This window comes from Xenopus tropicalis, chromosome 9 (assembly GCF_000004195.4).
Source record: "Xenopus tropicalis strain Nigerian chromosome 9, UCB_Xtro_10.0, whole genome shotgun sequence".
Lineage (NCBI taxonomy): Eukaryota > Metazoa > Chordata > Amphibia > Anura > Pipidae > Xenopus > Xenopus tropicalis.
Window position 1 is genome coordinate 32,472,249 of NC_030685.2, and position 26,632 is coordinate 32,498,880.

The window sequence follows — 26,632 nt, forward strand, 5'->3', positions numbered from 1 at the left end:
TACTCTACATAGCTGGCTGTACCTTCATGCTTTCTGCTGGCTGTAGCTACCAAGATGCAACATCTGACTGGAATGGCACTCGTGAGCAGAAGATACCAATGGCCTGAATCATCAAGGGGTAATTACACAGCCAGAAATAAGGTATTGCAGTTTTGTACTGCTACCAAGTTCCATGGGAGAAGGATAGAAGGAAAAAAGGAAAACAGAATATTGACCAGGAGTATGGAGGAATAAAAAAAGGAATACAAAGAAAGAGTTGTAAAAATAATCATTTGCAGGGGGAACAGGAAAGATAAAAAGAGATAAAGGGAAGGCAGAATTAGAACGACTGTAGCTAAGCAGCATGCAGCGGTTACAGACTTACAAACCACCTCCACCAAAAAACATGAGGGAAATTAAATTCTGTTCTGCTACATGGATACGGAGTCCCCCCTGCACAAGTTAGAGCACTGCCGGACAGGGCATGTGCCATAAAGAGCTAAACCCAGGATAATAACTTGATATGCACGGACTGTTCTGCTGGAGCCCCAAATATGATGGGTCTTGCACCCCAGTGAAATGAACTGGAGAACCTGCCACTCCTCCATCCTACAGTGTCGAACTGATTACTGGAACTGTAATAAATTCAAACAGTCCTTTAATGACTTTGTAGCTGCTTTTTTCTTCCTTAAATCTGAAAAAGCCTTGACCTAAAAGGCAAAATTGTAGTGAATCACAGATCTGCTTTTGTAAGTTAGGGAAGCCAACCTCTATCCTCCGATTAAGGAATATAAGATTCCCAATCACCTGTGTTGAGTGGGGAATGAGTAACACTGGCTAAAACATTAGGGCTCATTTACCAACACTATAACAGTTTTATTAAATGTACTTTAATAAAAATGCTCAAAATGCACTCTGCACGTGACTTTAGGCGTGGCTGTGTAGTGTAGAGGGTCACTTGCTTGGTCACCCAAATACCAACCAACACCCACAAAACTCATACAAAATTTGCTGCCACCACTCATACGTCTCACACTGGCAATGAGAGATGCCAAGCATGCTAGTATTAAAGGGTTAATGTAAGGGAACTGACACACACTTCCTATCAGCAGTCAAATGGTTAATCAGCATGCAGAGGGCTAAGGCACACAGTTACACACTCTGAGGCTAGGGTTCACTTTTAGAGCATCAACGACAAAACTTATTTAATTTTGTATTTAATATTATAAAAGGTATAACAGTCAGTATACAAAAGGATGTTACAAGAGGACATACAGAAAAATAATTACAAACAGTATTTTTAAAATAAAAGGGAAAAAACACAGAAGTCTTATACTGTGCCAAACAGAGTTCTTAATGTTTAATGTTTGGATTTACAAATGGTTTAATACTAGTTATGGTTGGGTTTATATATACAATTGCTGATTTATATTAAATAATTTGCAAAAAACAACTGCGGCCTTCTCTCCCCAATTAAGTGTCCGTTGTATTTCTTGCGGAACAGGGGGAGAAAAAGGGGGCACAACAGGCTCGACGCTGCATTAGTCATGTCCATAACTCCTTACAGAAACATAATAGAGAAATATTAGAGAAAGATTTTTGGATACCTTAGGCTGCTTTATTTATCATGACACACCAATAAGTCCTTCCTGCCTTCAGTTCTCAGAGAAGCACTGCTGCTCCTATTGACATAGGGGAATCCTGGAGTTCCTGCCACCTCCTGACTGGTAGCTTCAGGGTTCCCTTCCCACCCAGCACCAATAGGAACGGCACATTTGCGCCTAAAAAATTGGGGGTCACTTGCACACTAAAAATGTCACTTGCACACACTGAAAATTATGCTGAATTACGGAAAGGCCATCTCCCATAGACTCCATTATAACCAAATAATTCTAATTTTTAAAAATGATTTCCTTTTTCTCTGTAATAATGAAACAACAGTACCTTGTACTTGCTAAGATATAATTAATCTTTATTGGAGGCAAAACAAGCCTATTGGGTTTATTCAATATTTAAATGATTTTTGGCAGACTTATTTAAAGACCACTTATCCGGAAAACCCCAGGTCCCGAGCATTCTGGATAACAGGTCCCATACCTGTAGTAGTAACAATTATAAAAGACTCCTTGTTCTTTCTGCTTCTTCTAAAATGGACTAAACAGTCCACAATCTAACCAATCTGTGTAATATGGTTGGTTGTGCCAAATCAGATCTGCAAAGGAGTTGCCACCTGGATATTTCTAAAAAATGTATGAAGGGCAGGCTCCTACAGGTAAGACTAGACCATAAGTGGGCATTGTGTTTACTACAGTGATTGTTCTCTCCCTTCCTAAAAAAAGAAGCAGGAAGAGAAGATTTAGGAGTGAAGTGCTTATAGACTTCGGGCTACAGAAGCTTGCAACCCCAGCAGCAGGGAAGAGAATACCTAGAGCGGGGCAAATGGCCACATCGGCAATGACTTAGCAAAACCACAGCTCCAAGGGTAAAGTTCTTTTCAGATGTAAGCTCTTTCAGACAGGGCCATTTTCACCTCTTGTTTCAGTTATTGGTTGCTTTGCATGTAAATCTGCATGTTCAGTGCATTCTCCTATTTATTTTACTGTGGAATATGGTGGTGCTTGTGATAATACTAATAAATTGTGATGATACTAACACTGTAAAGAGAAAAGGCCTACAAATTGCATTTCTATAGGAGCTCCTACCTGTTTGCTTGCACTATACAATTGGTGATATCAGTCTCTGTTTTACATCTCTTGAAGCTTCTGGAGTGCGGCGTCCAGGCCAGTTTTGGAATATCCATCCGGAATGGCAGCACTTGCTCTGTTGTTCATAAGCACTTTGATTGTCCCACTGCTGCCATTTTCTACAGCATAGTGCAACGCTGTCTTTCCATATGCATCCTGCCTGTCTATATTAATCATCCCGACCGTGTTTTCAAGGAGAAGCTTAAGTGGAAGCAATATAGAATATAGCAATTGTGATTGTCGATCATGGCAGTAATGTAAAATGCATAAAGCAGGGTACATCTTTGTACTTGATACTTCTTAGCTGAGCAACGGCTATTGATACAACTAAGTGATTAAGATAATGAACTACAGTACATAGTGCATTTAAACTCTCCGAGGTACTTCTCTTTGTGGCATACCTGGCATATTGCTGTATTATCACGGGAAGCTGCATGATGTAGCAGGGTCCTACCTTCCTTGTCTGTAGAACTATAACCAAGATAAATACTGAATTAGTAGATAACACAGACATTCTAGCACCAATAAGAATTTGGAGAATGCTGCTCCCTATTCTCTGTTCCTCAGGGAATGGAGTTTCAGGCATTAAGTGTGATCATTTTTTCTAACTCTAAACACCTAAATAAGCCCGCCAGCCTGCCACTGTTTATTTAGATTTTATTATAATAAAGCTATACATAAATGTATGTTTCTATTTCTTAGGACAGCTGTGGGGGTAATGATGTGAGCATATATTTAAAGATGTGGCTTCTGGTTCAGCGCACAGTGGAATTTAAGCTGCTGTCACCATTTCCCCTTTCTCCTATGAGGCATTTTGCAAGTCAAATTCAAGCTAAAGAGTTTTAAAAATCCAAGGGGAAGTAAGCCTTACCTATCAATATAGTTGTTTTGGGGGGAATTAACTAAAAAAAAAAAATTTAGTCTTAATGTTCCTTTAACTTACAAACAAGAAAACAGAAGCTACTCCAGAATAGTCAGTACCCTGTTTTGTTGAGAGCCTTCCGGATTTAAGCCCCTCTTCCCTGGTCTCCTGCAGTAACAGGTCTGTCTCTCACTATCGGTAATATCTCCCAGAACTTATCTAATATATTTAAATGCATAGAATTGTCACACAAACCTGCCGCCCCAGGGGCCCCACACCCCCCAAGGTGCCTACTCCAACCACGTCCCCCAACCGCACACCCCAAAACCCCCCCTCCGCAGGGGTCCCTGTCCGACGTCCTCCCCTGAACGCGTATGAGAAACCCGTCAGGGTAGGACATCGGACACCAGAGGAAGCAGCAATAGGGTCGGGTCTGGGCCCCACTGGATATTTTCCTGGTGTCCCGGCGGCCCTGTCTGACCCTGCTTGGCATACCTCTTCAGACTTAGGGGCAGATTTATGAAAGTATAACATTAGAGCTCACCACAGAAAAATTCTGTGGTTTTCAGGGGTGATTTTTACCATTAAATGAATATTCTTCTAATAATCCTATAGGCATGAATAAAAAGTGGCAACATTTTAATGTGGTGGGCTCTATTCTCACAGTTAGGTAAATCTGCCAGAAATGTCCGGGGTACGTAGAATGCAGTGCCATATTGTGATTTTGGTCCAATGCCGCCTATGGAAATCCATGGGGAGGCTGGGGGCTGTGCCGCCCTAGGGGTTGAGGTGCCAAGGTGCCTTATAAATACTGCCCTAAGATACTTTTTTTTTTTTTTTTTTCAAAGACTGTGCTTTCTTTTTTTTATTTTTTTAAAGGGAGCACTGGTCTGGAGAAAACTTGTGCGACTGGACTGAAATATTGGCAGTGAATTTGGCTTCACTTATTCTTTAAATAAGCTGGCTATCACAGGAAAATGTTTTTCTCATAATACCTTATTTAACGTAATCACTAATATATCCATATGAATTTGCACATCCTGTACCTGAGGAGAAAAAAGTGGTGCTCACACATATGCTTTAGCTTAGTCTGGTCTTCACTCTGTATTGCCTCCAAAGCTATCTGAAATATATGGGCCATTTCACTGCTGGCTTTTGTAGGGCTCTTCTGCACGGGGTTGGAAGCTCCATCCTGCAAATAAAATACTTTACTGAATGACTGGAAGCTAGAATACAGTGTAGGCATAAGGCTAGATATAGGGAGAGAGCAAGTTAAAATAGACAGTACCTTAAAGCTTGTGATGATGTGGGGGGGGGGGGGGGGGGAGGCTTTTTCTAAATGACAGATAATCTGGGCCTTTGGAGATATTACTGTGGCACACACTAGATTTAAAACCATTAATATGCTAGAATTTTTCATTGCTTTTATCTTATCCTTTTCCTTATAGGTAAATAAGGTCTTGTTCTTTACATACACTGAAAGAATATAGCAGTGCTCTGCTCTCCCCCAGCCAAGACACCAAGCCTCATTTACAGTGCCCATACAGTGTGCAAAGTGCCACAATTTCCAATTTTTTCGCACAATGCGTGGGGCCGCAGGCCTCTGCACTCTGAAGTGGCTCCATTCACTAATATAGCACCGACTGGGTTAGCGCTGTATTACTGAAGGGCAGGCAAGGGGATGCATGTAGGCATCAAACCTCCCATCCCTAACTTAAAGGAAAACTGTCATGGGAAAACATGTTTTTTTTCCCCAAAACACATCAATTAATAGAGCTAGTTCAGCAGAATCCTGCATTGAAATCTGTTTTTCAAAAACATAAACAGATTTTTTTATATTTAATTTTGAAATTTCAAAAGGGGCTGGGTTACCTGAAAGCAGTTCTAATGTGAAAGCTCAGACTCAGGCACAATGCACTGAGATGGCGCCTACACAGCAATATTACAACTAAAACAAAGAATCAAATTTTAAATATTAGAGTGAATTATTTGCTATTTAAACAGTGTAATTTAGAAATAAAAAGTACACCATAAAAATCATGACAGAATCCCTGGGTTTAGATGTGCCTTCTGATACAGGTAAGGAGTTGACCTGCAACCTGGGGACCCATGGGTCAGATGGGCTTGGGCTGAAGTTTGAGCAGCCATTGCGGGTTCAGGTAGGGTGCGGGGAAGCACACCCACCCCCCAAAGATTCCCTGTCTTGGAACCAGAGGCATGTATAGAATAAACTTATGGAGCAGGAGGACACAAGTACAGGTTGGGTGCAAGTCGTATAATAGCAAAATTTTGCACGGTTGGGGATAAGGTTTTACAGGTCAGGTTTAGATGTGGGTTGAGTTTTCCTGACGCCCACATCACTAGTCAGGAGGCCTGCAGCTTAATTCAGTGAAGGAAACTTTGCTTAATAAAGCATAGGGGCTAGTCCCCATTTGGAAGAGCCGGTATTTTCCTATACTTATGGTGTTTGGGAATGCCATCTGCATTATTAATGAGCATCAAGCACAAACTATGGAGGCTTGGTTGTGTGCATGGAAACGTTACTAGTCGCAGCTCCTTTCACTAATGCAGTGCTGACTGTGTTATCCCTGTATTAGTAAGAAGCAGGTAGGAGGAGCCATGTTGGCACAAGGTACAGAGTGGCCAGAGGGGCAGCCCCTATCAGAGCCCTTTTCTTAGTGCCTACCTTAGGGCAGGTAGTAAGATTGCGCAGCCCCCTGACGCTGTTCTCTTTACTGAGCACCAGATTTTTCATTCAGCTTATAGTGAAAAGCATTGCACACCTTACAGGTCTGTCAAAGGAGTAATTCACTTTAATAGTAACTTTTAGTATGATTTAGTATGATGAAGACAGTTTGCACTTAGTCTGCGTTTTTTATTGTGTGGTTTTCGAAGCATTGCCGTGACAAAATTACAAGTTAACTTAGAAGAAGGTCCATCGAAAGACTAAAAGTTAATATGAAGGCGAACATCACCTTTAATCTTAGAACATACAAAACACTGTGGAAATCTGTGGGCTTTGAGTGTGGTCTTGTGAGGAAAACCTTAAAAAACTTCCCATCTAAAAAATTCTCCATTAGGATAACTAAAGTGTTAAAAGTTTAAAGGACAATGAAAGGTTAATATAAATTAAAAGTAAGTCTAAAGGCATTCTTTTTAAGTACTTACTGCATATCTAAATTCCCAGATCCCTGCTTGCTTCTCTGAGATATGGTGCTGGCAGCCTACAGCAGTGTGAAGCCTACAGTGACATCACTGAAATCTCTCTCCCCTTCCTGTAGGTGCCAGCGGCAGCCTTCCTACTCTCTGAGCATGTGTGTAACTTGATCCTGTCTCCTGCTCTGAGCTACACATGCCCACCAGCCAATCAGAAGCGGATCTGGCAGAGGGGAGGGGGGGAGGGAATGAAACACATGTGCAGTATGAAGAAAGGAGGGAAAGGAAGGGAGAATACCTTTTTAGAGATGGCTGCCTGTTCTAGAAAATGTGAAGTAAGTGTGACTGAGTAAATATTTGATTAGGTGAGCCAAAAGTGTGGCGTTTTTACTAAACAATAGGAGGACTATTGGGCAGTATGCTTTTTAACTTTGACTTGCATTCTCCTTTAATGTTAAATAGGTACATATTCATATGTCAGCAGGAATTCACAGTAAAAAGTACATTCACATGGATTTTTTAATAAAGGAAAATATGAAGTGGTCTTTGGTTGCCATGTTTTTTGCACTTTGTTCCTTGCCCCACTGTTAGCAACTGTGTGCATTTTCCCCCTTGAATACAGCACTGCCTGAGTTTTGCAACACTGTACTCATGAGGGGTGAGTAGGGGAGGCATGTAGGCTTCCTACCTCTCTAGCCTACCAATCCCCTTGTGTGCCCACCACCTTGCCCAGGTCCAAAACACTGCTGGATATTGCTTGACTGTGACAGTGAGCCGAAATGAGCATACAGATGGAGCATAGGGACCTTGCACTTGCATATCACCATGGTTAAACCAAAGTTGCTTATCACCATTTATTTGGCTGTTTTGCAATACCCACTGCTTCATCTCTATAATAAATTGTAGGGTAAAAAACAAGGAGCTATTTCTTACCCTCATGTCTGCTGCCTTGCATGCTTCTTCTGACCGATTACCCACACTACTGGACTCTGAATAAAAAGAGATATTTTCATCATTTTCGTCAGATGTGTCGGAGAACAGGTACTCTTCATCCAGGGTTGTATCTGAGAAAAAGCTGCTCTGATCTTCAGGTGGACAACCTGACATCTGTGTGTTGGGATAAGTAAGCTGGCAATGACTAGAAGGCGCCTGCCCAGTAGAAGCACTTTGGATGACATTCCCCACAGAGAATAATGGAGAAACCGTAATTTGTGCTCTTTCCTGTTCCTTCAAACTGCTGTAAAAATCTGGAGCAGTAGGGCAATTGCTTGCTGGGTCTGAAAGAATTTGCTTTATTAAGGCTAACTGTGAGATATTGCCATTACTCTCCTCGTCTAAATGGGTACCAGATGCAGAAGACCATTCCCTTTCAGCCTCGCTGTTGGGTGTTGCCAATTTGGATTTGTTTTTATAGTTTGAGTTAATGCTATCTTGTCTCCATAAATTTATCCTCAGTAGATCTTCTTTCCAAGGAGTATGGGGCACCATGCACAATTGTATTGAAAGAATCAAACCAGCGATTGCAGGGGAATATATAGACTTCATCTGCATCTTTCCTCACAGTGATAGTTTTACAGTAATACCTGCCACCTAACAGGATGAAACAGGGAATTGTTGGATATTTGCTGCCATTATTCAATTGCATATTCTACGATTTACGAAAAAAACTAATATTTCTAGAGATACACACACCAACATGAAAATAAGAAGTGTTGTCCAATCACTGTAATGTTATTATAACCAAATCTTCCTCACCTACATTCACATCCTAGGGTACTTGCACCCTGTTGTGCTCAGCATAACCTGTGCAAACAACTATGTCAGTGATCCCCAACCAGTGGCTCGTGAACAACATGTTGCTCCCCAACCCCTTGGATGTTGCTCTCAGTGCCCCCAAACCAGGTAGTTATTTTTGAATTCCTGACTTGGTGGCATGTTTTGATTGAATAAAAACATGATGTACCACCAAACAAACCCTCCTGTAAACTGAGATGATGCATAAAGGCTACCAAATAACTAATCACAGTCCTTATTGGGCACCTCCATAACCTTTTAAGGTGCTTGTGCTACTCCCTGAGTCTCTTTACTGTGGCTCACGAGTAAGAAAGGTTGGGGACCCCTGAACTATGTATTTCTTTGTAATTTACACATTACAACAGTAAAGGTAACCCTTGTATAGGCTCCTCACACAGGCCTGCCAATATCTGTCTGAAAGTTGGGCAGATGTTGTTCAGGCAGGTTTAAAAATTCCGCTGGGGCAAGAAACTCATCAGCTTGTTGATATGGTCTTTGCACCAAAGGCTGAATGATCGGTTCAATCTGATATCGTCCACCTCAAGGTTGGCATATTGGGATAATATGCCAAGGTAAATGACAGGGCTGATAAAAACAGGACAGTTATATCATTTAAATTAAACTCCATTAATAATTCTACAGAGTAAGTTCTAAATACAATTACTAATGGTTACAACATAAAGCAGTTCATGTAACAGCCATAAAAAGTTTACAGCAGTTCATTCCAAGTTGCTTTGTGTTTAGCAATAATGCAAATCTAAAAACTTTTAAGTACAAAAAAATGATGGCCGCAATCGGGCAGTTTTTGCACTTTGCTAGCTACAATCGGTGTGTGCATATAGGTCTTTGTGCTTCATTTTGGAGGGCAGAGACCTGCCAATTCCTTCAATAATACAGCACTGACTGCATATATCAGCACTATATTAGTGAGGGGCTGGCAGGGGGGTATGTAGTTGTCTTCCCCTCCCATCCCTACCTTCTGAGGCGCAGGGTAGGAGTAACAGGACATACAGCCCACTTTGGGGCCCAATTGCAGGCAGTAAGGACAGGGTTGTGCTGCGCTTCCTGATGCTGCACTCTTCACTGAGTACTGGATTTTTCTTCTGATGCTCAGTGCAGAGTGCATGCCATGGAGGGGGGCACAAGTGACGAGAAAATGAGCACTAAGGGGGGGTGTTATTACCCCTGGGGTCTTGAATGACCTCTATGGTTGTGGTTGTATTATACAGTTAAAGCACAAGAAATAGAAACATACTTCTCTCTCGTCTATGAATTCCTGTAATAATATATTTGATTTTCCCAACATGCTTTGCTTTCATATGAAAAACATCAACCTAAATAGAAAAGAGATAAAAGTTAGTAAGGTTCTTTTTTACCACGAGAGTTATATTGTTGTAGAAATTGATTATTGAGTCTTACTTGTCCTGCACAAAAAGGGAAATCATTGGTTGAGGAGTTAGCAAGGTAGAGCGTTCCAGATCTCCCTGTTTCACCAACCATTGTTATTAATAGGACTTGTCTTCCTCGTGATTTAGTAACTGATCCTGTATAAACTGTGATTTTGTAATCCACCTCCTCTTCAATTGTATCACTTAATGTTGCTTCCTACAATGACCAAGAAGCATATGAATAAACATAAATATTATTTATACATGGTATTATTGGCTGCCAATAGAATGTACCAATATATTGCGCCATAGTGCCAATGCCAAAGACAAGGTTGTCTTCAGCTGTCCCCATGACAACAGTGCTTCTTCCTCACCCAAACTGCTCCAGCTTTATTAACTGCAAAGCAAAACAATGCTATACCCTCTGTATTTAGAGTAGGGGCCAGCTCTTCTTTCTGTACAAAAAAAGCCCCCCAGGCTTGAGGCTGAATAAAATGTCTTCCAGTCCTATCACCTTCCTGCACATTCTGAGGCATAAGGGGCCATTTACAAATGATCTGATTTTTTTTTTACAATTCTGATTTTTTTAGTGCTAAAAATCACAGGAAAAAAACTGTTGAAAATCCAAATCCGACAATTCACCAGCTAAAACCTGCCAAGATCATGTAGGATTCAATGGCAGATGTCCCATTCCTCTCCTTCATTGCTTCTAAACTTTACAGGTTTTGGAATGCTGCTACAATTCAAAAACCTGTTTGACAATTCTAAAAATTCAGTCTTGTGACTTTTTCCCCACATGGACTTTTTTAAGTTCAGACTTTAAAGTAAATGTCATACATTCATGGAAACTAGTTTATTTGAGAAATGCTAGAGTTTTAGTAAACGTGACCCTATGGGAAGTGTATTTATCAATGGGTGAAAGTTAGAACTTTTTGCTAAATACTCACGTGGGTAAGTTTTTATGAATTAAGCTCTGAACTCACATTTTGATAAATCTGCTCCATAATGTCAGTTTGCAATATAATCACCAATAATTACAATTAAACACAGCCATAATAAATAACTACACTGAGGGGCCCATTTACTTACTCACAAACAGGCCGAATGCGTCCGATTGCGTTTTTTTCGTAATGATCGGTATTTTGCGATTTTTCGGATAATTGCCGCGACTTTTTCGTTGCCATTCCGAATGTTGCGCAAAATCTGCCGATTTTTTGCGTAGCGTTAATACTTGCGTGAAAGATTCGGATTCATTCAAGCTTCAGTATGGTGACTTTTCTTGGGCCAGGTTGGAGCTGCAGAGTGCCATTGAGCCCTATGGGAGACTTTCCTTGGGCCGGGTTGGAGCTGCAGAGTGCCATTGAGCCCTATGGGAGACTTTCCTTGGGCCAGGTTGGAGCTGCAGAGTGCCATTGAGCCCTATGGGAGACTTTCCTTGGGCCAGGTTGGAGCTGCAGAGTGCCATTGAGCCCTATGGGAGACTTTCCTTGGGCCGGGTTGGAGCTGCAGAGTGCCATTGAGCCCTATGGGAGGCTTTCCTTGGGCCGGGTTGGAGCTGCAGAGTGCCATTGAGTCCTATGGGAGACTTTCCTTGGGCCAGGTTAGAGCTGCAGAGTGCCATTGAGACCTATGGGAGACTTTCCTTGGGCCGGGTTGGAGCTGCAGAGTGCCATTGAGTCCTATGGGAGACTTTCCTTGGGCCAGGTTGGAGCTGCAGAGTGCCATTGAGCCCTATGGGAGACTTTCCTTGGGCCAGGTTGGAGCTGCAGAGTGCCATTGAGCCCTATGGGAGACTTTCCTTGGGCCAGGTTGGAGCTGCAGAGTGCCATTGAGCCCTATGGGAGACTTTCCTTGGGCCGGGTTGGAGCTGCAGAGTGCCATTGAGCCCTATGGGAGACTTTCCTTGGGCCAGGTTGGAGCTGCAGGGTGCCATTGAGTCCTATGGGAGGCTTCTAAAATCATGCAAAGTCTAAAAGTTTCGCCCGCTGCTTACGAGCGCATCGTAATGGCTACGAAAAACTCGCGTTTTTTCGCGCAAAAGTCGCGACAATTTCCGCAAAGTCGTAAAGGCGCCGAAAATTCGCAAAAAATACGAAAAAGTCGCAAAATGTTCGTTTTCCAATCTGAATTTTCCCAATTCGGATTCGAATTCGTGTCTTAGTAAATGTGCCCCTAAGTGTATTACATATCTCTATGTCCGTTTTGCCAATACATATTTACATAAGGGTGTTTAGAATTTAAAACAAAGCCAGAGGATTTGGCATATTATATTCTTATAAAAGAACTTACTTTTTTATTCAATTTATCACCAATTCCATCGTTATCGGTACATGCTGTTTCATTCTGTGCTGCTTCTGTGCTGCCATTGGATTCTTGCAGTGATGATGGGATTTTCAAACTAATGTTGGCTAAATAAAAATAACACTTGATCAGAGGAATAGAAAGCATATGAGGCAGAAACTCCTTGGGCTCAGTTGGGCAGAGAAATATATATAAATTTGAGAAATTAGATTGCTTATGGGTCAGATATTTTTGAACTGTACAATAAATCACCTGTGTTACATTTGGGCCACAGGGGAGCTTAGTGTAAATGATACCTTACTAGTAGCAAAGGCAGTAGATATACTGCTCACATCCCAAATAAAGTTTTTTTTTTCCATATTATACTGTTTAGAGAAAATCTAAACTCTAAAAAATCTAAAAAAGTTATATAATATACTTGAGGCTAATTTTCTAGCATACGGTCTGCCAGTAGCAGCTAACTGCCAATTACTTTTGTTCATGCAGGCATGGGATCCATTATCCAGAATCCTGTTATCCAGAAACTTAAAAATTACGGGAAGGCCATGCCCAATAGATTCAATTTAAACAAATAATTCTAATTTAAACAAATGATTTCCTTTTTCTCTGTAATAATAAAACAGTACCTTGTACTTGATCCCAACTAAGATATAATTACCCCTTATTGGATGAAAAACAACCCTATAGGGTTTAATTAATGCTTAAATGAATTTTTAGTAAACTATATAGATGCAGATTATGGAAAGGGCCCCAGGACCCGAGCATTCTGGATACAGAATATGGGCATCTGCTCAAGTGCAATTTAACACCATGAGGCAGATTTATTATAAGTACGATCGCTCCGAATCCGACTCATACTGAGCGTATTTTCTGAGACTTTTTCGTACTTTTCGACAAAATTTGTGCGACAAAATCATATTGTCGCGCAGAGTACGAAAGTTTTGGATTCGTTCAAGCTTCGTTATCGTGACTTTCCTTGGGCCAGGTTGGAGCTGCAGAGTGCCATTGAGCCCTATGGGAGACTTTACTTGGGCCGGTTTGGAGCTGCAGAGTGCCATTGAGTCCTATGGGAGACTTTCCTTGGGCCAGGTTGGAGCTGCAGAGTGCCATTGAGCCCTATGGGAGACTTTCCTTGGGCCGGGTTGGAGCTGCAGAGTGCCATTGAGCCCTATGGGAGACTTTCCTTGGGCCAGGTTGGAGCTGCAGAGTGCCATTGAGCCCTATGGGAGACTTTCCTTGGGCCAGGTTGGAGCTGCAGAGTGCCATTGAGTCCTATGGGAGACTTTCCTTGGGCCAGGTTGGAGCTGCAGAGTGCCATTGAGCCCTATGGGAGGCTTTCCTTGGGCCGGGTTGGAGCTGCAGAGTGCCATTGAGCCCTATGGGAGACTTTACTTGGGCCGGGTTGGAGCTGCAGAGTGCCATTGAGCCCTATGGGAGACTTTCCTTGGGCCGGGTTGGAGCTGCAGAGTGCCATTGAGCCCTATGGGAGACTTTACTTGGGCCAGGTTGGAGCTGCAGAGTGCCATTGAGCCCTATGGGAGACTTTCCTTGGGCCGGGTTGGAGCTGCAGAGTGCCATTGAGCCCTATGGGAGACTTTCCTTGGGCCGGGTTGGAGCTGCAGAGTGCCATTGAGCCCTATGGGAGGCTTTCCTTGGGCCAGGTTGGAGCTGCAGAGTGCCATTGAGTCCTATGGGAGACTTTCCTTGGGCCGGGTTGGAGCTGCAGAGTGCCATTGAGCCCTATGGGAGCCTTTCCTTGGGCCGGGTTGGAGCTGCAGAGTGTCATTGAGCCCTATGGGAGACTTTCCTTGGGCCAGGTTGGAGCTGCAGAGTGCCATTGAGCCCTATGGGAGACTTTCCTTGGGCCGGGTTGGAGCTGCAGAGTGCCATTGAGCCCTATGGGAGACTTTCCTTGGGCCGGGTTGGAGCTGCAGAGTGCCATTGAGCCCTATGGGAGACTTTCCTTGGGCCAGGTTGGAGCTGCAGAGTGCCATTGAGCCCTATGGGAGACTTTCCTTGGGCCGGGTTGGAGCTGCAGAGTGCCATTGAGCCCTATGGGAGACTTTCCTTGGGCCGGGTTGGAGCTGCAGAGTGCCATTGAGCCCTATGGGAGACTTTCCTTGGGCCAGGTTGGACCTGCAGAGTGCCATTGAGCCCTATGGGAGGCTTCCAAAATCATGCACTGAAGGATCAACAGAAAGCATTTTCGTGATATTTGCGATCATCAGAAATTATCGTATCTAATCCGAATTTTACCCGTTTCGGGATTCGAACTCTTACTTTGATGAATCAGCCCCCTATGGGCAAAGCTCTAAAAACACAAACCTTTGGGAACAGTGGGTAAAAAACAGGCTTTGTTTTTTGGATTTTCCCAACTAAATTGTCTTCTGTGCAAAGGAATCTGTTGCTTTTGATCCTCTGGCGTCTAGGGAAAAATTGCCAAATGCAATCATAGATTAGTTATATTTTGGTTTTCCCCCTTTTTACTAATTTCAATTGCAAGTATTACACCTTTTCTCCCTTAGAGATCACATATTTGAAACACAATCATCATAAAATTAATTTTGAAATAAGTCTGAAAACAATATGTAAAGTGTAGGGAATAAAAAGTATTCATTTAGTTACAGTTTACCCTAGGAACCAGGCAGTGGTTTGAATGAGAGACTGTGGAATGTATAGGGGAGGGCTGGAATAAAAAAAAGACTCGAGTATAAGCCTAGGGTGTGAAATGCAGCCGCTACTGCTAAGTTTCAATAATCAAATAATATATCAGATCAGCTGTGTGCGCTCTCTTGGTATCAGTGATTAATTCCAACGCGCGTGCTTCAATCTAACTCAGGTCCCTTTGGATGCAGACGCGTATGCACGTACGCAAGCAAACACGCACGAGGGGTGGTGCGCACGCGTGCTGATGGCTGTTTCTAGGTTTCAGCAGACGCGTGCGTGTTTGTTTGCGTACGTGCATACGCGTCTGCATCCAAAGGGACCTGAGTTAGATTGAAGCACGCGCGTTGGAATGAATCACTGATACCAAGAGAGCGCACACAGCGTAGGATTGAAGCGCACGATTAAACGCTGGGAGCGCACGCAGAGGAGCGAAGACAGCAGGATGGGAGCGCGTACAGGGAAGTGCACAGCATTATGGCAAGTACTTCCCAAATGGCAGGGCTTCCCAAATATATATACTCGAGTATAAGCCGAGGGTGACTTTTTCAGCACATTTTTGGTGCTGAAAAACTCGGCTTATACTCGAGTATATACGGTAAGTAATAACCAGTAACAATAACATTGTAGACTCACATAGCACAATAGCACATAGCACAATAGTTTTTGGCTGCTGGGATCAGGGACCCTATCCAACAGCTGGAAACAGGTAAGACTTTGGGGCACATTTACTAAAACATTTTTCTTTTTTAAAAAATTCTTAAAAACTCTCCTACATGAACTAGCAGGCAAATTGTCAGATTCGGATTTTTAGCCATTTCGAAGCATTGTAAATCTTGAAAAATTGGAGATTTGTTTCTCTGCAACTTTCAGTGTTAAAAAATCTGAACCAGAAAAAAAAAAATCAGACTGTTTGTAAATTTCCCCTAAAAGTTAAAAAACTATTAAAAATAAAACCAATTAAAAAGTTGTAAATAATAGGGCATTCTATAACATACTAAAAGTTAACATAAAGGTTCAGTTTTCGAGTTTTTTTCTTTTACATTTTCAAATGAAAATCACCTTGAAAATTCAAATGTTGATAAATATGCCTCCCTGGTTTTGGTATTTGGTATTTCCTTCGTGAGCTTGCATGAATAAAATAGATTGTTAGCTCCGCTAGGGCAGGGCCTGATGTGACTGATTAATATTTCCCTCTGTAAGGCCTTATATATGTTGGCTCTCTCTAAACAAGAGATGGTAATGACAAATGAAGTAAAAGCAGATGTGGTGGGAATGCATGAAAACTCACAGCTTGTTATTTCATAAATAACTTTGTACTTACAGTGGTAACAATGAGTTTTGCAGCTGAGCAAAGGAGCCTTGTGAATTCTCCTTGGGATATATTAGATGGGGGCAAGTGACAGGGATCCCAGTAGCTGTCTGTCCTGTCATCAAATATAGAAAAGAATATAGCAAAAGTTTAATTTTTCCAGTGTTCTGTATGTATAGTACAGGTATGGGATCCCTTATCCAGAAAGTTACGAATTACGGAAAGGCCATCTCTTATAGACTCCATTATAAGCAAATAATTCTAATTTTTAAAAATGATTTCCTGTTTCTCTGTAATAATAAAACAGTCCCTTGTACTTGATCCCAACTAAGTTATAATGAATCCTTATTGGGGCCAAAACAATCCTATTGGGTTTATTTAATATTTAAATGATTTTTAGCAGGCTTAAATTGTGGAGATCCAAATTACGGAAAGATCCCTTATCTGGAAAACCCCATGTCCCAAGCATTCTGGATAATGGGTCCTATACCTGAATATCCATCCGGCAGCCCAGCCTGTTACAGGCCACCAATAGAAATACAGAGCCACAGTGCATTATAACTAGAATGATGTTTATTTTGCAATGATATACAAAACATAATATATTAAGGACATTAAATTAATGAGTTCACCGTGTAACTATCAGCCCCTAACCTGCACTCTCAGATGCCTAACATTGGATTCCCAGGCACCGTATCCCAAGGGCGCCTACTGACTCATAGAGGCTAAAGAAAATATCACACTCATTCAGTGATGTGAGCAACCAGAATGGAGAGTGGAGAAAAGTAACAGTGGCTCCCAGTGTGTTTGGAATCACGCCAGTCATTCCCATTACCTTTTTACATTGGAGACTGTAGCGTGAGGACTGGGAGTTATGCGAATAAATGGTTGATTTACTGGCCTATAAATAATATCTTTTGTATCCACTGCAGAACAAACAGCTGTCATCTATAAAGTTTTAACACAGAAATGTGCTCACCTGTGTTTCTGTATTTACTGCTTCACTTATTTTGTTAACTAAAGTGCTTTTGTCAAGTACATGTTGAATCGCTAAATACATTTTGTAAACTCAAAATTCATGCATTATGAATGTTACAGGTCACAGGAAACTTTATTTTGTTCCCGATTACTATATAAACTCAATTAATCAATTAACACCACTATAAAACCCCTCCTCTGCTATTGACTCTTGCCTTTTCAGTCTGAGCCCTATTTTGGGTAAGGTCGGTGTAAATGCCCAAAAAAAGAAATGAAAATTACAGTAAGTATGAATTATATTTCCTGTTTTCCCTGATTACTATGGCAGCCTTCACACCTAAGGGTTAGTAGCACCTCAGCAATCCAAAAGTGTGGGTAAAATAATCCTATAACTGACAGGACTTAATGCCGAAAAAGATTTTTATTTTGAAGAACAAACTGCTCCCAAAACTCTTTTGCCAATAGAAGAAAAATATCCACATGGTAATCAGGGTCAGACTGATCTGGCAGTGGCACCGGGAGAAAACCCGGGGGACCCTGGCCCTCATGGGCACCTGCCTAGTCCCTTTTGATTTGCAGGCAAGAATTATGCCATGCCGCACACAATATGTCAGGAGGAGGGCCCTGCAGATTCTGAGGGGGGCACTTCAAGTGGCAGCCCTGGTGGGTCACGGTTGCACCAGTCCAACACTGATGGTAATGTTTTAAAAAAAAAAAAGCCTTGTCTGAAGCCATACAGATTACATACTTTCTCCAATGGCAGATTAGCCTGAAATGCCCAAAAAGCACCCACTTGTGCTAGTTCTGTCAGTAGATCAGATCCAAAGTCTGCCAGGCCTTTTCTTGATCTGAAGATGGTTTCAGAAAAAAGCAGGCAAAACAGGCAAACAGGCAGGCAAAATCAGGATTTAAATGAAACACAGAGACTGCTTTAGGTCAGTATCCTGGCACTGGTCTCATAATCACCTGATGATGCTGAAAACGCTTGCAAGTCGCTAACTCTTCTGTAAAAGGTTATAGCTGTCAGTAGAAGTGTTTTTAATGTTAATAGTTCCTGCTGATTGGTTGCTATGGGTTACTGCACCTGGGCAAACTTGCCCTGCCCTGAACTCTTTTCAGTCTACTGACTTGGCAAATGCAGTTACAGTGGCGGGAGGTGAAAATACAGGGGGAAACCTAGTGATAAAAAGAAGGTGGGGTGAACTTGATGACCATCTACTTTAACCAGCTGGCCCCATACTTACTTCTAGCACTGCATTTAGCCATCTAAACATTTTATAATTAGTAACAGGTAAATGAATACCTTTGTCTGAGATGTATTCTTCTTAGAGATATACTGGATTTTTGTTCCTGTAAAACAAATCAGTTGGGGCTTGCTTAAATATCAGCTTTGAGGTGGATTTGATGCAAAATGTACAAGAATCAGGATTATTATAAGGTCTAAACTGATGAATGGAAAGTAGGAACCTAAGAGTGAGCAAAAGGCTTAAGATCAAAATGCAATGCAGGCTTTATATGCCTAAAAGTGGCACACAGGACACCAATAAAACAGACTTCAGAACCTACAGGCATGTCCAAAGATATGATTTTCTTTTTGATTCTTTTCTGCACAACTTGTTTTCTCTTTTGGAAGGTATTCAGCTCTCGATTCCATTCTTCATCAGTTTTACGGGTGTGTAGTCGAAGCACGGCCTCTATCTGGTTATCCAGAGAGTATTGTTTGGCACTTAGAGTGTGAGGGGGGCCGTCAGGGCTCGTTAGCTAATATTACAAAAGCAAATGCAGAACATTACTAAAGTAAAATACTGTAAAATTGATGTGTATATATATATATATACAGTATATATATATATATATATATATATACAGTATATATATATATATATATATATATATTCTGTTTATAGAACTGTGTATTGTAAATAATATGGTACACTTTATTCAAATATAAGGATATTACAAGGTATTTAAGAATTCAGTGACCTGTAGAAAAGCTTTTGACCATTATATGGAACTCATGGAACTCCTTGCTGACATCTGATATGTGTATTTCTCAATAGATTTGCTTTGTTCTGAATATAAAGATTTGTTAAGCAACTGCAAACCCATTAAACAAAAAGACTGCTGGCAAAGCACAATGAATTATGACAGACAAGTTCAATCACTTCTATTGCTCAACTGCTTTTGTTGGCCCAGTTCTTTTGATTTATGGGCCATGCTTTAAGTACTGTAACATATTCTTTTGACACAAAGAGAGTTTCTTTTTAAATAGTAATATTCTGTAAATACTGCCCTATTCCCAGAGGTTTGCTTATTTGGTGCAACTTGGTGACAGAATATATGCACTATGGGGGTAATACAATAAACACAAAGGTGGCCTCATGCCCACTGTACTTCCTTTCTTTCTCCAACACATCTTAGTTGCTAAGAATAAGAATACGTTTCTAAACCATGTGCTTTACAATCAGAAGGCAGAATTAAAAAGTTGAAGATTGTTGTTCCTGTAATCAAAACACAGTGTAGGACTGGGCTTCTTATTGGCCACTTGACTTCCAGGGGCCACTCCCAAAACATTTAGACAGAGGTTGTCTTCCCTGCACCCCATACATAGCAACAGGGTCCACTTTGGAGATAGCAATTGGTAGTAATGTTTACTACAAACTGGATACCATTACTGTTTAATGTTTAATCATGTTTTCTCTAAATACAGGGAGTCCTGCATTCATGCCTTGCCCCGTGCAGCCCCTCCGCTAGCTCCAGATTTAAGCAATCAGTATTTACTTACTAAATGTGAGAATGTTGCCAACAGGCGTTTTATAGTTATTTTTTATACAATATTTATAACTGAATAATATAAAGACATAATATTTGCCTCAATAAAATTATTTCACCAGTTATTCAACTATATTTTAAGTACAGATACAGACAAATCCTTGTATGAGTTTATACCCTACTGTTTTTCCCAGTACTGTTTGTTTATATATTAGTTGACTCCATGAGCATTGGGAAAATATTGGTGCCTCCAAACAACATACAGTATAAATATACCAGCTATAATGAATAAGACCATTGTGCCCACCATTCCCTGTCAGGCCTCATGATCATTATACCCATTACACATCTGACCATTTGGTGCTCACACTCATCTAGATTGTAAGCTCCACGGGACAGGGACCTCCATCCTCTTGTGTCTTTGACTCTTAACTTATTGCAACTGTATCTTGTATTTACAGTGGCTTGCAAAAGTATTCGGCCCCCTTGAACTTTTCCACATTTTGTCACATTACAGCCACAAACATGAATCAATTTTATTGGAATTCCACGTGAAAGACCAATACAAAGTGGTGTACACATGAGAAGTGGAACGAAAATCAGACATGATTCCAAACATTTTTTACAAATAAATAACTGCAAAGTGGGGTGTGCGTGATTATTCAGCCCCCTTTGGTCTGAGTGCAGTCAGTTGCCCATAGACATTGCCTGATGAGTGCTAATGACTAAATAGAGTGCACCTGTGTGTAATCTAATGTCAGTACAAATACAGCTGCTCTGTGACGGCCTCAGAGGTTGTCTATGGGAATATTGGGAGCAACAACACCATGAAGTCCAAAGAACACACCAGACAGGTCAGGGATAAAGTTATTGAGAAATTTAAAGCAGGCTTAGGCTACAAAAACATTTCCAAAGCCTTGAACATCCCACGGAGCACTGTTCAAGCGATCATTCAGAAATGGAAGGAGTATGGCACAACTGTAAACCTACCAAGACAAGGCCGTCCCCCTAAACTCACAGGCCGAACAAGGAGAGCGCTGATCAGAAATGCAGCCAAGAGGCCCATGGTGACTCTGGGGGAGCTGCAGAGATCTACAGCTCAGGTGGGGGAATCTGTCCATAGGACAACTATTAGTCGTGCACTGCACAAAGTTGGCCTTTATGGAAGAGTGGCAAGAAGAAAGCCATTGTTAACAGAAAACCATAAGAAGTCCCGTCTGCAGTTTGCCACAAGTCATGTGGGGGACACAGCAAACATGTGGAAGAAGGTGCTCTGGTCAGATGAGACCAAAATGGAACTTTTTGGCCAAAATGCTAAACGCTATGTGTGGCGGAAAACTAACACTGCACATCACTCTGAACACACCATCCCCACTGTCACATATGGTGGTGGCAGCATCATGCTGTGGGGGTGCTTCTCTTCAGCAGGGACAGGGAAGCTGGTCAGAGTTGATGGGAAGATGGATGGAGCCAAATACAGGGCAATCTTGGAAGAAAACCTCTTGGAGTCTGCAAAAGACTTGAGACTGGGGTGGAGGTTCACCTTCCAGCAGGACAACGACCCTAAACATAAAGCCAGGGCAACAATGGAATGGTTTAAAACAAAACATATCCATGTGTTAGAATGGCCCAGTCACAGTCCAGATCTAAATCCAATCGAGAATCTGTGGCAAGATCTGAAAACTGCTGTTCACAAACGCTGTCCATCTAATCTGACTGAGCTGGAGCTGTTTTGCAAAGAAGAATGGGCAAGGATTTCAGTCTCTAGATGTGCAAAGCTGGTAGAGACATACCCTAAAAGACTGGCAGCTGTAATTGCAGCAAAAGGTGGTTCTACAAAGTATTGACTCAGGGGGCTGAATAATTACGCACACCCCACTTTGCAGTTATTTATTTGTAAAAAATGTTTGGAATCATGTATGATTTTCGTTCCACTTCTCACGTGTACACCACCTTGTATTGGTCTTTCACGTGGAATTCCAATAAAATTGATTCATGTTTGTGGCTGTAATGTGACAAAATGTGGAAAAGTTCAAGGGGGCCGAATACTTTTGCAAGCCACTGTATTTGCATCTATTGTTATACTTTGTATGTATCTATTATTAACTTGATAACCCCCCTGTTTGTAATGTATTCTACTGTACAACGCTGCGTACATAAGTAGCGCTTTATAAATAAAGATATACATACATACATACACTAGAATAGAGAGTAGAATATCCTGCAGTTTTAGGTTACTGCCCCCCAGGAGGAAGAGTTGGACATTGGAACAGTCAGTCCAATGAATGGGGGGGGGCTTGGTATTATGCCATAATTCCCTTTACACTTCTGATTTTGATACCAATATCTGATTCGATTTACTGATTAACATGTAATACTGCATTAGCATGATACCTAATATTGACATAAATATGCAAAATGTGACTTGCACAAAATGTGACTTGCAATTTGCTTACCTGGGGTTGAATTATCTTTTATTAGCCATTTTCCATGGTACTCTTTACACTTGTAACTTCAGGGTGTTTTTTGTCCTATGCAGAGCCTAAAGGTGGCCATACACGTAGCGATTTTCGATCTTTTGTGCGACCATTGGTCGAATGAAAGATCGTTCCCACCCCCCACTGCCGTTCAGGGCAGAATCATCAGATATGGAGGTAGAAACTATAGAAGTTCTACCTCCTTCTGCCAATTCAGCCCTGAACGTAGATTTTGCTTGGGTGCCTTCAATGGCACTCGATCAAAATCTTTTAACCTGGCCGATCGACAAGTCGACCAATATCCGCAGCCTTTTGTGATATTGGTGCATGTATGGCCAGCTTAAGTTTGTTTCTAAATGTGATTATGGGATTATGTAATAAAAGGTGCAAAGTTTTCTACTGGTTTAGTAACCCATAGCAACCAATTGACAGGTAGCATCAGTTGGTAAACCAGGTAAAAGCAAACATCTGAATAGTTGTATACCTGGGCATACATAGTGCCTTTTACAACATTATACCTTTAATTAGTGGCCAGCAGCCAATTAGATGTATTCTTTCATTATTGCAGCAGCACTAAAGCAGTAAAAAACAAACTGATGGCTGTGACCAAAGCAAACATTGGCAGATTTTCCTGTATAGCCCAAGGTATTTGTTGATGTAGAGGTTGCCACAGAGCTGATATGTTTACCTAACAGTAATACGGAATCCCCTAATAAAGATATCATTTTATCCAGTTTCAAAATAAATATGCTATTGGGTAACAAGGGTTTGTCTAGAATAAAGAAAACCTTGCATAAATGTATTCGAAATATAATACAACATACCTGATACAGTCGGTATCTGTCGAGTTTATCTACCATTCCCAGGTCAAACCTGGCTTCCTTCCTCTGTACGTCCACATAATGCTTCCTGAAAGGCAATGGCACCACCAGCACTTAAACGTGGAATGCATTCATAGAGGGAATTGGGAGTAGGAGGTGTGCCCCATAGGTTAGACTAGGCCAGGACTAAAGGTGGCCATACATGTTTAGATCCGCTCATTTGGCGAGGTCGCTAAATGAGCGGCTCTTCTCCTGATATGCTCACCTGAGGTGGGAGATATTGGGCAAATTCGATCTTTTAGCCCTAGGGCCAAACAATCATATAATAACGGTGGTCTTAGGACTATATTAATGACCCGATGCTGTCCCCAATCTGAGAGGAGAATCAAAACTGATGTCCCAGAAATGTCACCCAAGCATATCATCTGATACCCATTACATGCACAGATTTTTCTAACCTGATTGACTAAACAACTGATAGACATGGTGCAAAAATTAGCAGGAAGATAAGTCGGAGCCCACACATGGTCTAAAAATCATATGAAATGTATGGCCAGCTTAACTTGAGTGCAGTCTCTATTTCTGCTTTGTTCTATACAGTGTTGGGGCGCTGCCATACGCCTAGGAGACTTTGCACCACAGAAAATTGCCTAAGGTGAGTGCAGCTGTGATTTTTTTTTTGTTTGCTACAATGCGTTTGTCTAGGTCAGTGCTGTCCAACTTCTGTTACCGAAGGCCGATAATGGATAGCACAGCAACCTCCAGCACATAATTACACACCTTAGGGACCATATAATGACTATTTCCAAATGCTAACAAACTTACAGAACAAACCGAGCAAGGTTCAACTCCCACAGGCAGCATAGGGCAGGCAGAGTATGGCACACACAGGGAAGGTAGGGCAGGTACAGAGTATGGCACACACAGGCAGGGTAGGGCAGGCAGAGTATGGCGCACACACAGGGAGGGTAGGGCAGGTAGAGTATGGCACACACAGGCAGCATAGGGCAGGCAGAGTATGGCACACACAGGCATGGTAGCGCAGGCAGAGTATGGCACACACACAGGCATGGTAGGGCAGTCACAGTATGGCACACACAGGCATGGTAGGGCAGGCACAGTATGGCACACACAGGCATGGTAGGGCAGGCACAGTATGGCGCACACACTATACTGCGTGTGTGTGCGCCATACTCTGCGTGCCTTTTACTGCCTGTGTGTGCCATACTCTCCCTGCCCTACCCTCCCTGTGTATGCCATACTCTACCTGCCCTATGCTGCCTGTGTGTGCCATACTCTGCCTGCCCTATGCTGCCTGTGTGTGCCATACTCTACCTGCCCTACCCTCCCTGTGTGGGCCATACACAAAGGCAGCACAGTGCTGGCATTGCTCCTACAGTCTGAGGTCTGAACAGATAAAAAAAAATATGGGGTCTTACAGTCTGAGCCTGAGGTGTGAACAATACAGGGGATTACAGGTGTAAGCAATAAAGGGTGTTTTTGCCTGAATCTGAGGTATGAACAATGCAGGGGGCCAGTTAATCTCAGTACCGATACCATTTAATGCTTACACGAAGGTAAGAAGTCACAGCAGCCAGACAGGTGGGGGGCACTGATCTAGGGAATCTATAGGCTTGCCCATCAGCCAAAAGGAGGCAACAGAGCCCCAGGCTTTCAAAAATATGACTAACATCTTGTACTTCTTCAAAATTCAAGTTTGTGTAGTTCAGTTAAAAAAAAATCATAATAAAGTCTTTCCACCTAGACAAGTAGGATGGGCTAGGGGGATGGCAAAGCAACCCAAACTTCTACCTCAGTGGGATAGGATATTTTATTAGCGGATTCTAAAGCTTTTTGGGACCTGTGTAAGATGGATCCAGTATTAAATACATTTGTGATAAAAGGCAAAGCAATATTAATCTGTTGCAACATTTGAACATGTATACCTTACCAGTGGCTCCTAAATTAAATTACATTTCCTTGGGGGATTTGAAGCATCAGTAGGGGGGGATCAAACTGAAGCCTAGTTGGGGAAAAATTGGGGAGAATTCTTTTACTCTACTAGATACACCCGAAACCCCAGCTAAAAGGACAGTTAGGGTGAGAGGGCTCCCCAAAGCTTTTTCTGCACATAAAGACGGATGCTAAGGGTTGAAGTTCAGCAACACCTTGGCACCACTTTTCCTTTCCCCACTGCCTGACTTTTATACAAACACCACTACTTACAGTCTTGCAGCCACCTGACTGATAATGATGCTGGTGGGGGTGCTGCAGCCCATCATATCTGCTATCTCTGCTGTTGCCGGAGGTGGATGTTGTGTGTTGCCATAGGAACAGAGGGTGTGGAGCCTCACCCTGCTCCGCTTCTCAGATGAAGAGCAGAAAGGAAAGTGCAGCAGTGGCCATGGGGTCACAAGGGAGTGAGGTCTAGGGTGTGAGCAGTTTCCATGTGTTAGGGAGGTTGTTCCCAGAAGCAGGGAGGTATGTGGAATTATATTATATACATAATATATATATATATATATATATTAGTTATATGTCTGTCATCTGAAGAGAGGTAGTGCTGGCCCAGGGCATGGAGAAGCTTAAACCTACAGCACTTTAGATGTGCATTGCACGGCAGCATAGAAACCAGTGTATCTCATACATAGGCATCAAGTCACATTAAGCTAGCAAGGATTAGATGAAAAAAGAATTCCAACATGGGCATTAATGTGTTAAGATCAGTTGTTTGTCCTGATTGGGGCACCAAATATACAGGGCAAATGTTTAGCAGGGACATGTTTAGAAGTGGCCATTTGATACAGGTATGAAACCTGTTATCCAAAATGCTTGGGACCAGGGTTTTTCCAGATAAGGGATCTTTCCATAATATAGATCTTTGTCTATATTAAGTCTTAAGTCTACTAAAAAAAATTATTAATACATTAAATAAACCCAATAGGATTAGTTAAATCTTGGAAACGAGCACAAGGTACGGATTTTATTAAAGCGAAAAAGGAAATCATTTCTGAAAATGTTAATTATTTGATTAAAATTAAGTCTATTGGAAATGGCCTTCCCATAATTCCGAACTTTCTGGATAACAGGTTACCAGTTAACAGATTCCATATCTGTACTGTCAGACCCTTAAAAGTGCCTGTGTCCTACAGCATGGAAAGTCCCCGGAATACAATTGAAATGTATGTAATGTTAGCATCGCCCCAACATGTCACTTACCAGCCCCAATGATGTTGCTCCCAGTGCCTCCAAAACAGGTGCTTATTTTACATTTCTCACTCAGGGGCAAGTTTTGAAGGTATAGAAAGATATTGGAAGACATAGGTCTATTGCAAACAGAGGCTTTTGCAGGCTGGCAGTTGACATGGGCAACCCCTTGGAACA

At 41.9% G+C, this 26,632-nt stretch overlaps 1 protein-coding gene across 2 annotated transcripts; it reads right to left on the reverse strand.

Moving 5' to 3' along the window:
• Positions 1-893: 893 nt before the first annotated feature.
• LOC108648772 lies at positions 894-25,548 on the reverse strand. Of its 2 annotated transcripts, XM_031892902.1 has the most exons (14): positions 25,475-25,548; positions 23,252-23,336; positions 18,745-18,939; positions 18,482-18,528; positions 16,213-16,315; positions 14,550-14,649; positions 12,213-12,331; positions 9,955-10,140; positions 9,791-9,869; positions 7,675-8,331; positions 4,632-4,777; positions 3,125-3,194; positions 2,682-2,924; positions 894-1,539 (listed from the first exon to the last, which is right to left on the reverse strand). In XM_031892902.1, exons 1-10 carry the CDS (start codon positions 25,528-25,530, stop codon positions 8,168-8,170), a joined length of 1,134 nt encoding a protein of 377 aa, XP_031748762.1. In that variant the 5' UTR covers positions 25,531-25,548; the 3' UTR covers positions 894-1,539; positions 2,682-2,924; positions 3,125-3,194; positions 4,632-4,777; positions 7,675-8,167. The 2 variants fall into 2 exon arrangements, with proteins under 2 accessions (XP_031748762.1, XP_031748761.1); XM_031892901.1 differs by having other exon boundaries at positions 894-2,924.
• Positions 25,549-26,632: the final 1,084 nt, after the last annotated feature.

Bases quoted from the DNA above. Each gene is read 5' to 3' on its own strand.
- LOC108648772 (XM_031892902.1), bottom strand. From the start codon at position 25,530: ATGATGGGCTGCAGCACCCCCACCAGCATCATTATCAGTCAGGTGGCT. The intron at 9,870-9,954 runs GTAAGACTCAAT...TTTTCTATTTAG, and splicing joins TCCCTTTTTGTGCAGGACAA to GTTGATGTTTTTCATATGAA. The intron at 8,332-9,790 runs GTATGTTTCTAT...TCATCCTGTTAG, and splicing joins AATTCATAGACGAGAGAGAA to GTGGCAGGTATTACTGTAAA.